Source organism: Manihot esculenta, chromosome 15 (assembly GCF_001659605.2).
Source record: "Manihot esculenta cultivar AM560-2 chromosome 15, M.esculenta_v8, whole genome shotgun sequence".
NCBI lineage: Eukaryota > Viridiplantae > Streptophyta > Magnoliopsida > Malpighiales > Euphorbiaceae > Manihot > Manihot esculenta.
Window position 1 is genome coordinate 9311721 of NC_035175.2, and position 14578 is coordinate 9326298.

Consider the following 14578-nt stretch of genomic DNA (forward strand, 5'->3'; position numbering starts at 1 on the left):
ACAGTACTAGTTTTTTACTTCATGAGATGAATAGAACTAATATTGTTCTTATCCTAAAGTGTCATAGTCTAATTGGTGTTCATCAGTTTCAATCTATTAGTTTTTATAATTTTGCTTGCAAGGTCATTTCTAAGACAATAGTTAATCGGCTGAAATTGTGGATTTTTACTTTAATCCCACCTGGTCAGACTGTTTTTATTCTATCCCAAACAATTCAAGATAATATTTTAATTACACATGATTCGATCGTTGACGAGCAAACTTCATTCCTTGGCTTTGAAATTAGACATGCATAAGGACTATGATCAAGTGGATTGGCTTTTTCTCTAGAAAGTCCTCACTTAGATGGGTTTTACTTCCCATTAGATTCAAATGATCATGCAGTGTGTTAATACAATTAGTTTTTCAATTTTGGTTAATGATATTCTTACTGCTCCTTTTCAGCTTTCCCGAGGCATTAGACAAAGGGATATTATCTCCTTATTTGTTTCTTTTTGTATCACAACTACTCTCTTACTTATTACCTTCAACGCATGCTAATGGGCTTATCAAGGGTATTAACGCATGCTAACGTATACTTATTATCTTCAACGCATGCTAACGCATGCTAATTAGTTTTTCAATGCATGCTAATTGTTGATGATACTTTATTATTTGCCCGTGCTTCTCTGACAAGAAACGAATACTCTTTTGGTCTTCTCCAGCCTTATACCTTAGCTACAGGATACGCTATTAATTATTAGAAGTCCCATATTTTCTTTAGTAAACATACGCCTTCCCATCTCAAATGTGCTATTTTACGGCAGTTTGGTACTCGCTTGAATAATAGTGATAGTCTGTCTACTTCTCTCTAGTCTGATCCTTGGATTTCTTTGGTATCCTAATTTTTTGCTTCACAGCCTCCTTTTTGCCCTCCTAACATTAGTAAGGTGGTTGACTTAATTGATCATCATTCTTTAACTTGGCATCAACGACCGGTTCATATGCTATTTAATGCTCCTTTTGTCCCTATTATCTTGGCCATTCCAGTTGCTCCAATTGGTATACCTGATTTATGGGTTTCACATTTCACCTTCAATGGGCAATACACAGTTCAGTCAGGTTATCATCTCCTGATGAACCATGTTCTTACTTCTAATCGCTCTTTGCATTTGTCTAGCCAGCTATGAAAAAGTATTTGGACTGCTTAGGTCGCCCCTAAGTTACGTATCTTTATTTGGCGTTGTTTTCATGAGGTTTTACTTCTATTTGCCAATTTACTCCATCGACATTTAGTGCCTTCCTCTCTTTGCCCAGTGTGTCATTCCCAATCTAAGACCATTGAACATTTATTTTTCTTTTGTAATTTTTTCAAAGCAATTTAGTTTCTCAGCCTATTTGGCTATAAGCCTTTTACTGCTAGTTTTCCTACTTTTGTTCAGTGGTGGATAGATTTGTTGAACTCTTTACATTCTTTTGGCCCTCATCTCCTGACAGTGGTTATTGTCACGTTATGGCATATATGGAAAGTAAGATTTCTTGCCAGATTTCTTATGATCTTCATCAATTTCAGTTTAGTGGCATTTTTTTCTGATCGTTCCTCTTCATCGGTTGCCTCCTTAGGAGTTCCTTTGAATTTGGTTTGGCATGTTTCCCCTTCTGGTATTGTTAAACTTAATTATGACATAACTTGAAACAATCAATTTTCTTTGGCTCTTATAACTGTTATTACATCTAACAGTATGGATATTGTTCTTTTTAGATTTACTAAAAAACTTTGGTGCTCCATTTGTTGGCGCTGGTGAAGGTCGAGCTGTTTTAGAGGGCGTCTTATGAGCATTAGATGTAGATTATCATGACTATTGAGTGTAAGACAAATTCTTCTAATCTTCATGCAGCTCTTAGTTGTAATCATTATTTTCTAGTATAGGCTATCATTCATTTTCGTTCTGAATTTTTGTATCTTAATCGTTTTATGGATTTAATTGCTAAACTTTCTTTATGAAATTTATTGCCTTTCAACTGGTTTTTATATAATTTCTCAAAATTATTCCAACTTTTGTAATTATTATCATATTTGGTCTTGTAAGGCATTGTTTGCATGGCAAAAAAAGAAAAAAAATTTAAGACTGATAAACTTATTTATTTTATTATTAGATTCTATTTATTTACAAAAAATAACTTATATTTAATAAATATTTTCTGTAAAACATTATTTTTTATAAAAAATATTTTTTAATAAAATAATTTTTTTTATTTAATTTTAATTTAAAAATAAAATATATTAATAAATTTATATATGAATGTCTTAATAAAACCTTTAAAACATAAAAAAATATTTTCTCTTTAGAAAAATTAATTTTTTTTAAATGGCATAATTTTTATTTTGATAAAAAAATATTTTTTAAAAAATATTTTGCGTCAAACAAATAAAAGCTTAGTACAGATATACAATATTAACATGTTAATTTTTATATCATTAACAGCCGAAAATAAATTTCCCGAATACAATTGAAATATATAACGTGTTGAAGAATTTATAGATTTATGTATTTTAACTTTGGAAATTGATTTACTGTGATGTTTTGTTAGTTTGTTTCTTAGTTTATAATATTATGAGATAATTTTTTTTACTTTGCTATTTTGTTTTTCTCAATCATGTTTTAACTATTTGTAATTTCACATTAAAAAAAAATCACTATTTACATTCAATTTTTTAAAAAATAAATTGTTTGTTAGTTTTATTTATAAAATTTCTATATTTTTAATGTAATTTATTGTGTTTGTATTATAAGATTCTAATTATTTATAAATAAACTTTTTAATTATTAATTTTTTTAAATAAAAATTAGAAATTAAAAGATTAAAATATGAAATCTCTTAAATTTAATTAGATATATTTATTATCGATCTAAATTTGTGAATACTATTTATTAAATTTTTTAAAAGAGATTAACGTTACAAATTAATATTAACATTATATTACCCTTTCTTTTTTTTTATTTGATTTTTTTTCAATTGTTTTTTTACTCGAAAAATGCATTACGAATTTTAAATAGATAAAAAACATATATACAATGGGTTTTAATGAATTATTTTGAATTCATTTTCATTTATATTTTAGTGATAAAATTGTATTTTTTTATTTTTTATCTATTTTCTTTTTTTTCAGGAAAATTAAAAAATAAAAATAGAAATAACCATTTTATTTTTTTTTAATAAAAAATGATACTATCTCATTTCCTTTGATGTAGGGCATTCACACAAGTTTTTATTATTTATTGGAGGTTTTTGGTTATTGGGCCAACCCTATCCAAGCAGCCCAATCAGAAGCCACTATTTCAACGGGCCTGCAATTGGGCACATTGAAAATATTATTCAGAAATAAATAAATAATAAACAGCTGTTTTATGACAAGGTCCAATGACGGGTTGCAAGAGGAAGACGAGAAGGAGCCAAGCTGTTTCAGCTGGAGAATGAAAATACTCTATCTCTTTCTTTACCCATTTAAGATCTAATCCTTCTCTGATCCAAATCCAGATAAAATCTACTTGAAAAGAGGATCAAATCTTGTTATCTTCGAGAGGGTAGTTACTAATAACACTAACAAACCGGAGAAATGGATGCGTTAAGGAAACAAGCCAGCAAGTTTAGAGAACAAGTAGCTAAGCAACAGCAAGTAAATTCTTTTTGCCTACCCTTTTCTTTTCACTCTCTGGTTTTCATTCCTTTTTGCTTGATTTGTGCTTGGTTCCTGGAAAAATGCGAGGAATGGGAGAGGATTTAGTGGAAATTTCCGGGCATGCTATAGTTTTTGCTGTTTTCGGTTTTTCATTAAAGAATGAGAAGTAATTGGATTCAACTAAGAATTTTTCAAAACATGGACTGAAAATTTAGGAGTAGGTAATTTTTATTTTATAGCCTTGGACCCAACATGATCGCTTTTCATGGAATCGAAACAGAGAATGAGATGATTTCCATTAGAAGTGCTAATATCTTGTCATTTGGTCTAGTCTGGGTATTTTGGTGATATTAACTACAGGATCCATTTCTAGCGGTCTGTATATATTTCTGTCTCTGATGGAATTGGAAATTTTCTGATTTGAGCTTATCGGTGTTATTCATTTCGTGAATTAGTCTTGATTCCTAGTTACTTGGATTCAACATAGAGCAGACATACTTTGCATAACATCATGTATAAGCTTAATCTATTGCATTTATATTCTAATTTTTAAGTATGTTTTGGAAGTGTTAAATGAATTAGTAAACGTGGTGCGGTGCACTGTTTTCTTACTTTTTTCGTACTAATATTATATAAAATTAATATATTTTTACTGAAGAAAGTACCATTGGCTTTATTTAATTCAATAATTTGGATTTCAGGCTGTTATAAAACAGCTCAGTGGGACTGGTTATGAAAGATCAGATGTTATGGTTATTGATGAGGTTGAGATGCAGAGGCATCAACAGCTGGAGAAACTGTACAGGTTGACTCGTGCTGGGAAGGTGGGACAGTTTTTCCCTTTTGAGATTTAAAAATTGATAAAAAAAAGTTATTTGTTGTTATACTTGACAAATATAGCACCTGATTCTGCTTTTGTTTCACATATTTTAGCCATGGGTGTACTCTTTAGAAATGAAGGTGATATTTCATTAGTGAAAATTAATTCTTAAGGGCAAGTGTTTAGCCTTTACATATATATATTTAAGAACGGAAACATGGATGAGAGGCAGTTATTTCTTACATTACTTTGAAATGCAACATGTGAGGTAAGGAGTAAGATAATAGCGTTAAGATGAGGCTGCATGCAATGATTTTGTTGATTGTATTAGCTATACAAAAGAAAGGATCTTAGGGAGAATGTTACTTGGCTTTACATTTATAGGTTCTGTAGAACTTTGTCCAATCGTCCTTGGCTCACTAATTCCATGAAGTTCTTTTATTGGCTTTTTGGGATATTGAATGTGCTTTAATTATTTCCTTTTCTTGCAAATGCTTATTTTTTTTATCACTTTCTAAATTTGTGTCATGTTCTTCATTTCAGGATTTTCAGAAGGATATTGTTAAAGCAGCTGAAACATTCACAGCTATTGGGTACAAGCATATTGAAGCAGGTGAAATGAGTTAATATGTTGACCATGGTTTATTATCATAAGGGAATTGAAACTTGAAGATAATGAATTTGGTGTGAGCTTCATAAGTATTTATTTTGGTGGCAGGAACCAAATTGTCTGAAGATTGCTGCAGATATGGAACTGAGAATGCTAAGGATAATGTGCTAGCTAAGGCTGCAGCCATTTATGGTGATGCTTGTAAACATGTGGAGAAAGAGCAAGAGGACTTGAACGGATTGCTATCTTCACAGGTTGACTAATTCGTACTGTACATAATTGACTTAGTTTTGTATCCTGTAGGTTATAACTTCTTAGTCATATTTCAATCTTTGGTTTTAATCAACTAAATTGAGTTTCATTCTCAAACTAATCGGGCTTAGCAGTATGGTTTGTTTTCCTTTGTTCAGCTTCATTTGAGTGGGAAAAAATGTTGTAATGGCCCAATTAGGTTCATATTTAAACCTAGATAATAATTTTGATCCTTGATTCTACTTTTGCTCAAAAGTTTAATTGTCCGTGTTAATACAATTTATGCTTTGTATTAATGCTTAGTTTGTTCCATAGAAACTGTGTCATAACATTTGTTTGAACTTCAGTTGAAGATAACCTCAAATTTTGTTCTTGTTTTCATCCAGGTTTTAGATCCCTTGCGGGCAATGATTACTGGTGCTCCTCTGGAGGATGCGCGCCATCTTGCTCAACGTTATAGTCGGATGAGACAGGAAGCAGAGACACAGGTAATTAGAAAACTTGACATCTCATGTATTGGTAATAAATTATCCTTGTGCTTGGACATTAACTTTGTGCTCCCTAGCTATAGCGTTACCTTAATAAATTCATAACTTCTATGGATTATTAAAAGCAAACAGGCAGCAGAGGTTTCTAGAAGACAAGCAAGGGTAAGGGAAACTCCAATTCCAGAAAATGTTGCGAAGCTGCATGCAGCAGAAGCAAAGATGCAAGAACTAAAAGCAAATATGGCTGTTCTTGGTAAAGAAGCTGCAGCTGCTTTGGCTGCTGTTGAATCGCAACAGCAAAGATTGACTTTTCAGAGGATTATTGCCATGGTATTCTCTGCATCTACAATTTTCTTAATATGATTTTCTGCTTCTGAACTATTTTTGAAAATTGATATTTATTTAATCTCACACTTTTGAAGGTTGAAGGAGAAAAGAATTACCATCTAAGAATTGCTGCCATTCTCAGTGAGGTTGAAGCTGAGGTTAGTTCAAGTGGTTTTCAGAAATCTTTTATCCGTGTGAGGAATATATAACCTTATGATATGGTCTGGAATTTGTGGCAGATGGTATCAGAGAAACAGCAGAAAGAGTCTGCTCCTCCAGTGATTTCATCTCCTATAATTCCATCAGAGAATGGCTCAGAGAAAACCATCTACTTCTTGGCTGAAGTAAGTTTCCATCAGCTAACTTTCAACTTGAAGGATGGATTTGCAAGTCTCTCCAAAGGAATTTAGTTCTTCTACAACTTATATATCAAAATTGCAGCTCATGTAAAGCTAGATGATGTTTTGGTGAAATAGCATTCAAAGGGCTTGGATGAATGAATGGATGGTGTCCTTAGGGTCCCAGTATTGCTAGTTAGGTCCTTCTAAAATATTATTTTCTGCATACATGGGGTAACAAATTCAGATGTATAAAATCTTCCTCAAATCTCATGCAGACAGATTAGTGACATCTTCCTTGCTGCTTTTGAAAGACCGGTACTGCCTAATGTAGAGACTTAAGACTTTTTATGCCATACTTGGCAAACCTAGGATTTATACCTGTTCTCATTGTCAAAACAAGAAACTTAGTTCAGCAACAGGAGTTTTACTTATTCGAATAATAACTCAAAAAGCCAAGTCCTTAACCCTCTTTTATGGAAGAAACGAGCTAGTTCACCATTTTGATATATTGAAAATACAATGGGTAGTCCTTTGACTCTTGAAATTTTTTATTTCTAATCCTTCTTATTCATATGGAGTTTTGATTATTAAAGGAGAAAATAGGACAGCTTCTGTGAAATGAGCACAGAAGGGAGATACTATTAGTATAAATTTGTTAATATTCGGATGCCTCATTATCAATTTCAATTTGGCGCTGCCCAGTTAGATACTTAGAACACGATTGTAAATACCTTGTTTATCTCTTGCAGGCAAGACATCCCTTCATTGCAGAAACAGAGAAGGAACTGAGCTTGGCAGTGGGTGATTATGTTGTTGTGCGAAAGGTATTCTGCTTTTAATTGAGATGTAAAATTGCACAAGGACAACATTTTCCCAACAAAGAGGAAGATCTAGCTCGTGCATTTGGAATTGCTATCTGCTCTTTCAATTTGAATAGAAGAAAGGTGCACTGAGATACTAAGAGCCAACCTTCCTTTCCAATGGTGGTTTGGCTTACAGGTTATCATTGAAATATCCATGACATGCCCTTATTAAAGGGAGACATTTTTCCCTGGCTGGATCTTGTTTTCTACAATTTCCGTGGCTTGGCTTGCCTCATCTTCATGCTCACTCTGAGAACTGATACTTGATCTATGTCAAATCAAAGCACCTGTTCCGTTCAAAAAAAAAAAACCTAACTTATCGCTAGAAAGTAGAAATAAAACCACCAACATAACCTGTCACACCCATGCTCCCAAACCACTGAAAAGCTCACTACCCCAACATCTTGAAAAAAATGGGAGAAGAGGAAATGGAGGAATAGAAAGTGAAGGGAGAATAGGAAATGGGGAGGGGAAATGAGAAGGCTAATGTATTGTATGTGTGTGTATTTGGTTAGATAAGGATGAGAGATAAATGGATTTTCTTTTAATGGAGTTATTAGGCAGGATAGGATAATACATATAAAAAATCGAATATTTCTGACATTCTAATTAGTTGTGGCGTGTTTCTGAGACTTCATGTGTGATTACAGGTGAATCCAACTGGATGGTCAGAAGGAGAATGTAAAGGAAAAGCTGGGTGGTTTCCTTCAGCATATGTGGAGAAGCGCCAGAGAATTCCCACCAGCAATGGGGCTGCTCAAGTTTACTAGTCTTACTCGTGTGCTAAGTGGCTTACTCATATTTGTCCTACCAAAATGGAATACCACACATCACACTGAAATTCAAATTTGAAGAAAGAAGAAAGAATATTGTTACATTTTTTTTTTCAACAACCTGATGTTCCTGGTTCTCGTTGGGTATGTATATTCTTTCACTGAATGTTGGTAGTCTTATGTGCAATAGTAAAAACTTCTTGGTCTATAGGCATAAGGAATTGTGTTTGTTCAATAAAAAGCTCTTCCTTATTTGTCATCAAATGATATTCTGTTTGGAAAATTATATGTGATCTCTCGATTCCATATGCAATATTAAGTACAAAGCTATTTAGTAACTGTAATTAAGTTTTGAAATTTAATTCATTTAGTTTTAAATTGATGGTCTCTGTATTTATATTTAAGAAATAATTTTTTAATATAAAGTATTTATTTTTTAAAACTGATTAATTTTTCGTTTATTGATGGTCACTTTTTTTCCACCTCTTCTTCCAGAAAATTTGGTCTGTAGGGACTCTTTACCCTTCTCCAGACCGATATGGATTCAAAGTATATCATCTATTTACATGTAAAAATTAAAATTTCAAAGAGGTGGCAGCCCCTACCAGTCTCCTTAGGTCCGCGTGCAAGCTTGAAATTGCTATTAGTAGAATGTTGTATCTCTGGTCTTCTTCGGTTCAAAATCTATCCCACGAGTCCAACTTTCTCCATTACCATAGACTTGTTTTTCTCCTTGTATTGAACACATGTGAAATGCAGCCAAGGAAGCATAAGCTCTTTCTCAGCAATCACACATTCTTCACTACAGCAAAGATGTCAACACCTTTAATGGCTGGTGGACAACTACTACAGTAGCTTTATTCACTGTAACTTCATCTAATGCATCATGTACTGCACTGCGCTTGTCTCCTTATCCAGCCCAAGCATTTCTGGATTGTTTACTCATCCTCAGCCTTTGCCCACCAGACACTTGCAGTGCTCATCCTCTTGCAGAGGTATTATTGCATGAATGGTTACTCTCAACCACCAAAGTAACTGTCTGCAGACAGATCCAATCTTGGTGAATGAATCATAAGAGAGTAGATGATAATTAAAAAGCCTAGCTCACTTTTTCCTTTAGAATAAGCTAAGCTTCATGATATAGCATACATCTATTCATGGGAAGATTATGAAAACATTCGGTTTAAGGTAATGACAGGTACCTTTCCACAGGAGATATCAAGGGACAAGAAGGCTTTGAAAATTTCAAACTGACATGTTCAAGCTCAAATTTCACCCATTATACGTACAAATGTAGTGCTTTTATTAGTAGTGTTAACAAAATTAATAGGTTTATTTAAATTTTATTTTTTAAAAAATAATATAATCGTGGTGGTCAAAAAGATGATTTGTGAAGAAGGAAAAATTGAAGAAAGAGCAACTTCTTAAAGACGGAATCCGTATGATAATATTAAAATAATAGTGAAATATAAAATTTAATTTTTTAATTTGCATTGATCTTCCTAGAGAAAGGGCTTCGTGTGGTAGACGCGCGAGGGAAGATAACAAGAGGAGAAAGAAAGGGAAAGGCGGGGTTGTTTCATATTCAAACAGACAACGAAAGACCTCGGATACGGTAAAAAGCCCCCACCACCCCGTTGTCCCAAAACCTCCTAGCTGCTCTGCCTGCCTCGATCTTCGTGCAATTTTTAAGCCCTGCCCCACTTCCCCTCTATCTGCACAAAACCCATTCTCCTCTCCGCTTTCCCTAAACCCAAATCGTTCCTTCTCTTTGAGTTTGAGATCCGACCTCTTCCTTTCTCTCCCTCTCTCTGCAGAACCAGGGTCTACACACTTCAGGATGTGCGTTCCGATTCATCTCCAAGCTCTCGCTTCTCATGGTTTTCCTCTCATGCTTGTGCAGTTCATTGAGAGTCGGTTTCTCCCCAAAAGGTTACTTCTTTTTCCCTTTAATTAGGTCTCGTTTACAGATACATGGTTATGCTTCTAATGGTTCTGTTAGGATTTTCTAAGTGCAGACTGCAGAACTAAAGGTTTTTCCTTGTCTCCTTTGTTTTTTTTTTTTGGCTTTCGTCGTGTTTTGTGTTTGACCATCTTGGGCTCCCTATTATGTTGGCTTATTATCAGGTGTTAATTTTTTGGGTGAGAAGAAGGTCTGGATTTTTGTTTGAATTTTACATCTTTCTGTTGCTTGGTGACTGTTGATTGTGGGTGGGTTTGAGGTTTTTTCTGGGTTCATGGTAGTTTTTGCTTTTTGGTTCCGTTCTAAAGGTTTTGAGTATGTGCTAGAAGTGCTGTTTCATGTTGTGCTGTTACTCTGCCTGAGCATTGAATAATAGTCTATCCCTTTTGTTCCAATAATTTTATTTTAGATAAAATTTTTAGTTGATTTGAGGGAAGAAAGGAGGCCTTTTTCACTTGCCATGTGGCACATTGAAAAGACAAGGAGACATTTGTTTTGTTATTTGTGCAAATTGGCTCTACCAACTTCATTATCCTGTCAATTTTGGGGATCTTATATATGCTTTATATGCAGACAGAAGGCTTATATATGCTTTACTGTTACAAGTCCTTGTATAGAATTGAACAATGAGTCGATAATGTTTCCCAAAAAGAGAGAATAACCTTTGTCCATGCGGAAGGTGGTTTTTTTGCCTGGCATTTCATTCTCTATGCAATTCTCAATATATGTTTGGGCTTTAGCAGTGAAAAAGGACAAACTGGCAACCTTGTTATGTTCAAGCTTTTGAAAGCATCATGTTGAGGCCTGCTGTCCTGAGCAACAACTGTTTTAATAGTTAGGAGAGTGGGCCACAGAATACAACATCATCAGTAGTAAAGATGTTTATGATGTGCTTTATATGTATGGGGAGTCATTTGCACTGTGCAGCTTAATGGTTTTATAATGAAAATTACTATTAAGGAAATAAATGGTGGCTGTATAATAATTTGTGGGTTTTGCACAAGAACTAAGTGTCCAGATAATGAGGCCTGGAGATATACTTCCACAGTCTCTTTTACCACTTCACCTGGGTTTACTTTCAATTATTTCTTATACCTGCAAGTTTAGAAGGTTTCCCTCATTTGCAAGATAATGGGATGAAGTAGATACACTGATTGTTACTTAACTGCATTTTTACAATCAAATGGTCTTCTAACTGGACATGGTCAATGTGAATGTGCATTTCATGTATGGGGTGAACTGAGCTAAACTTCTTGAGAAGATGACAGTTAAAGTTTTGGAAATATGAAATTCCTGACAAGTAATCAGATATAGTTATTACAGCATGAGGTGAACTGGATGTGTTCATTGCTCATTGAGAGGTTTTCCTAAACAGAGTAATGTGCTCTTCTTGCTTAGGAAACTTGTATGAATATCTCATTCTGGCAAACTTTTGCTGAAGTGGGCTCTTTGCTAGTGGGGCTGCTTCTTGATGGCATTTAAAGAGATTGTTCTATTTAATATTTGTTACACTGTAGGTTTAGATCAATAACCTTTTTTCTTTCTGTTTCTGAATTTTATCATGTTAGGTTCGAAGGCAGTAGTGAAGCAGCTGAAGGTCATCATCTCTTTGAACATTGAACATGGCATATTTACTTGCTTTTAAGGTCTGCAGAATTTATGCATTGATATAATTGAGATATGGAATAGGGAATGAAGCCATCGGTCCGTGTAGCATAGGGTAGTTTGTCAGTTCCTTGTAAATTTTTTAGCTGATACAAACAATGTTTTATTGTTATTATATTATTATCCTTTGATTTTTTATATGCCATTATCTATTTAAACATTCTCCTTCTCCCTCTCTTTCTCTTAGGCCAAGTCCATGCTCACATTGAGAACGAAATATCCCATATAAAGTTATTTATAATATTTCATTTCAGTTGAATTAATTAAATAAAAAATATTAAATAACCTAATTAAAAGGAACAAATGCAGCTTCCTTCAATTGTTCAAGGAACAAGCTTCTGCTCCTCGCACACTGCAAAGACTTGCCGCTTTTACGCACAGTAAATCTTTTATTCATTTCTAAGTAAAGGTAAAGTAAAATATATAATTATTTTGAGCTACACATATGAAGGGTAGCCCTCCCTCATTCATGACTTCCAATCTTTATTTCTTATACAACAAATGATATTTAACAAACCCACATTTTGTATATAATTTTATTGATTTAATAAAGCAGTAGCAAAATCCAGTACAATGTGTGATTCAGTTGCTTTTGGGTTGATGATTAGGAATCCTCAACACCTCGATGAATGATTTTCCATGGATTTCACCAGAAAAATATCCCTTCAAATAGTCTGCAACACTGATTCTTTTAAATACCGGTGAGGTTTCAGTGGGGGTATAAACGAATGAATCGAGGCAAGTTGAAGTTTTTTTGAGCTCGAACCGAATTCGATTTTTACTCGTCTCAAGCTTGGCTCGTTTAGCAAACGAGTTTAGACGAGTCAAACTTTTATCAAATTTATTCTCGAATAGTTATGAATAATTCAATTTATTTATATATATAATGAGTTTTAGTTTAAACTTAATAAATTTAAAACTAAAATAATTTTAGTTAAATAAGTATATTTACAAATTAGCTCGTAAACTTATAAAGATGAGTTTTTAAATCTTAATAATTCAAATATATATAAGTTTAAGATGTAACTAAACTATATAGAGCTAAATTTTAGAAAATTTAGATTTGGTTCATAAAACTATATGTAGAGTTTGAGTTTATTTCTATTATAATAATAATCTCAGCTTACTTAACGAGATTTTTCACGAATCTATTCGCGAGTCTGCTCATTAATTCAAAAATGAACCGAACTCACAAGTCTTAACGAGCCGAATACTATAGAACTCAAGTTTTGCTTGTTTACCAAACGAGTCTAAAAATTAATATCGAGTTTGGCTCATTTAGAAATCGAGTCGAATTCGGTCAATTTTTTATCGAACCGAATATCGAGTAACTCACGAACGATTTGATTTATTTATGCCTTTAGATTTCAGGGGTGACAAGGCTGCCTGCAGCACATAACTCTCCATCAAACTCTCTGTTGTGGAAGGGGGCAATAGAAGGCCTCTCTTTCGTCGAGCTAATAGTTGCCCTTTGCTCTACGCTTGGGTAAATCCCATTGGTCACAATCTGCAAAACAAAACAATCAATGAATAATTTCCAAATTCTGATAAATTCAAATTCTAGCAGGAGTATGTGCACCTCCAACATGTCTCCAATGTTGATGATAAAAGCATTGGGAGTTGGACAATCACAATGGGGCTTCAGGCCAATCACAAGGTCTGGTTCTGGACATGGGGGATAGTAGTTCATTCTCATTGCCTGCCACCCTTCTTCAGTTAGATTTCTGATTTCATCAGGTTTTATTCCTAGAGTTTTTGCCACCAGCGTAAAGAGGTTTTATTCCTAGTGCATTGGTGTGCAAATACCCTTGATGCATATTCAAAAGAACTGCGAATGATTGCCAATAAAACCTGATGGCAAACCATTATATGAGTACTAACTTTATAGTCAGTCATCGATCATGCAAGCTATGAGAAAATATATATATATATTCAAGTATACCCTTCCCGAAAAGTACATAGGCATAGCTTCACCTTATTGAGTAAGGATATAGGGAGAGAGAGAACCCGAAGGAGGGAGGGAAATTGGAGAATAAATGAGGTTTTCACATAAAGGTTGGAAGAGTAACCACGTAAAAGAGGTCAGCCCATTCAAGCTTTTGCTCTTCAAACCCAAAAAAGTGATGTCCGGAATCCTTCCATTTCACCTAATTTTTGCCATAATTTATACTTCTCTTCCATGGCAAGATTGAAGAATTCTTGAGTAGAAACTGGATTCAGTTGTTGATATCATTTTTAAATCAAACCTATGAGCATGGATGGAACCACTCAACATATCACGAAATCATTGACGTCTTAAAACTGCATCGTTATTTTGAAGTTTGTGAGGTGACTCCTAGAATTTACTGTTTCGTTATATCTATCCAAACTTGACAGCTTGAACTTAGTAGGGAAGGTTTTGTGCAAGGATTACCTCCGACAGGGGTGAGGCATCGTTTAAGCCATAGTCTTCCTCCTGCTACTTTTGGTATCTTTACACAACACAACTAGTTTCCAGTTGACATCTTTTGAAGTCTCGTCCGACGACTCCTCATTCTCCAGCTTGGCCTTCCCTTTGGACTATATTTGAATCGCTTCCATCCGAGTTCTTAGCATCTCGATGGAAGCCTCATTCCTTATTCTTGGGATTATAAATAAGACATTCTTCCGAGTCTCATTTGCTCGAGAGTTTTCTGCTGTCTTTTAACGTATTGAAACATTTGCTCGTTATTTAGATTATTGAGGTCTACCTCATGGACCATAGAGGGTATGTTATGTTCACTGTCAAGGGTGGAAGAGATGATGGCCCCTTTGTTGGCAGCAGATTTAGCAGTAG

At 34.1% G+C, this 14578-nt stretch overlaps 2 protein-coding genes and 1 long non-coding RNA gene across 3 annotated transcripts; 2 read left to right on the forward strand and 1 right to left on the reverse strand.

Moving 5' to 3' along the window:
- Positions 1–3383: 3383 nt before the first annotated feature.
- LOC110602658 (SH3 domain-containing protein 3) lies at positions 3384–8399 on the forward strand. The gene is made up of 10 exons (XM_021740229.2): positions 3384–3658; positions 4363–4485; positions 5025–5094; positions 5200–5345; positions 5730–5831; positions 5964–6161; positions 6254–6316; positions 6398–6502; positions 7249–7323; positions 8013–8399. The coding sequence occupies exons 1-10, from the start codon at positions 3599–3601 to the stop codon at positions 8130–8132; spliced, it is 1062 nt and encodes a 353-aa protein (XP_021595921.1). The 5' UTR covers positions 3384–3598; the 3' UTR covers positions 8133–8399.
- A 115-nt stretch (positions 8400–8514) lies between these two features.
- Positions 8515–11923, forward strand: LOC110601233. The gene is made up of 2 exons (XR_002485794.2): positions 8515–10067; positions 11667–11923. It is a non-coding gene; the product is annotated as an uncharacterized LOC110601233 (long non-coding RNA).
- Positions 11924–13123: 1200 nt separating this feature from the next.
- Positions 13124–13459, reverse strand: LOC122721945 (codeine O-demethylase-like). The gene is made up of 2 exons (XM_043951359.1): positions 13343–13459; positions 13124–13270 (listed from the first exon to the last, which is right to left on the reverse strand). Exons 1-2 carry the CDS (start codon positions 13457–13459, stop codon positions 13124–13126), a joined length of 264 nt encoding a protein of 87 aa, XP_043807294.1.
- Between the last annotated feature and the right edge of the window lie 1119 nt (positions 13460–14578).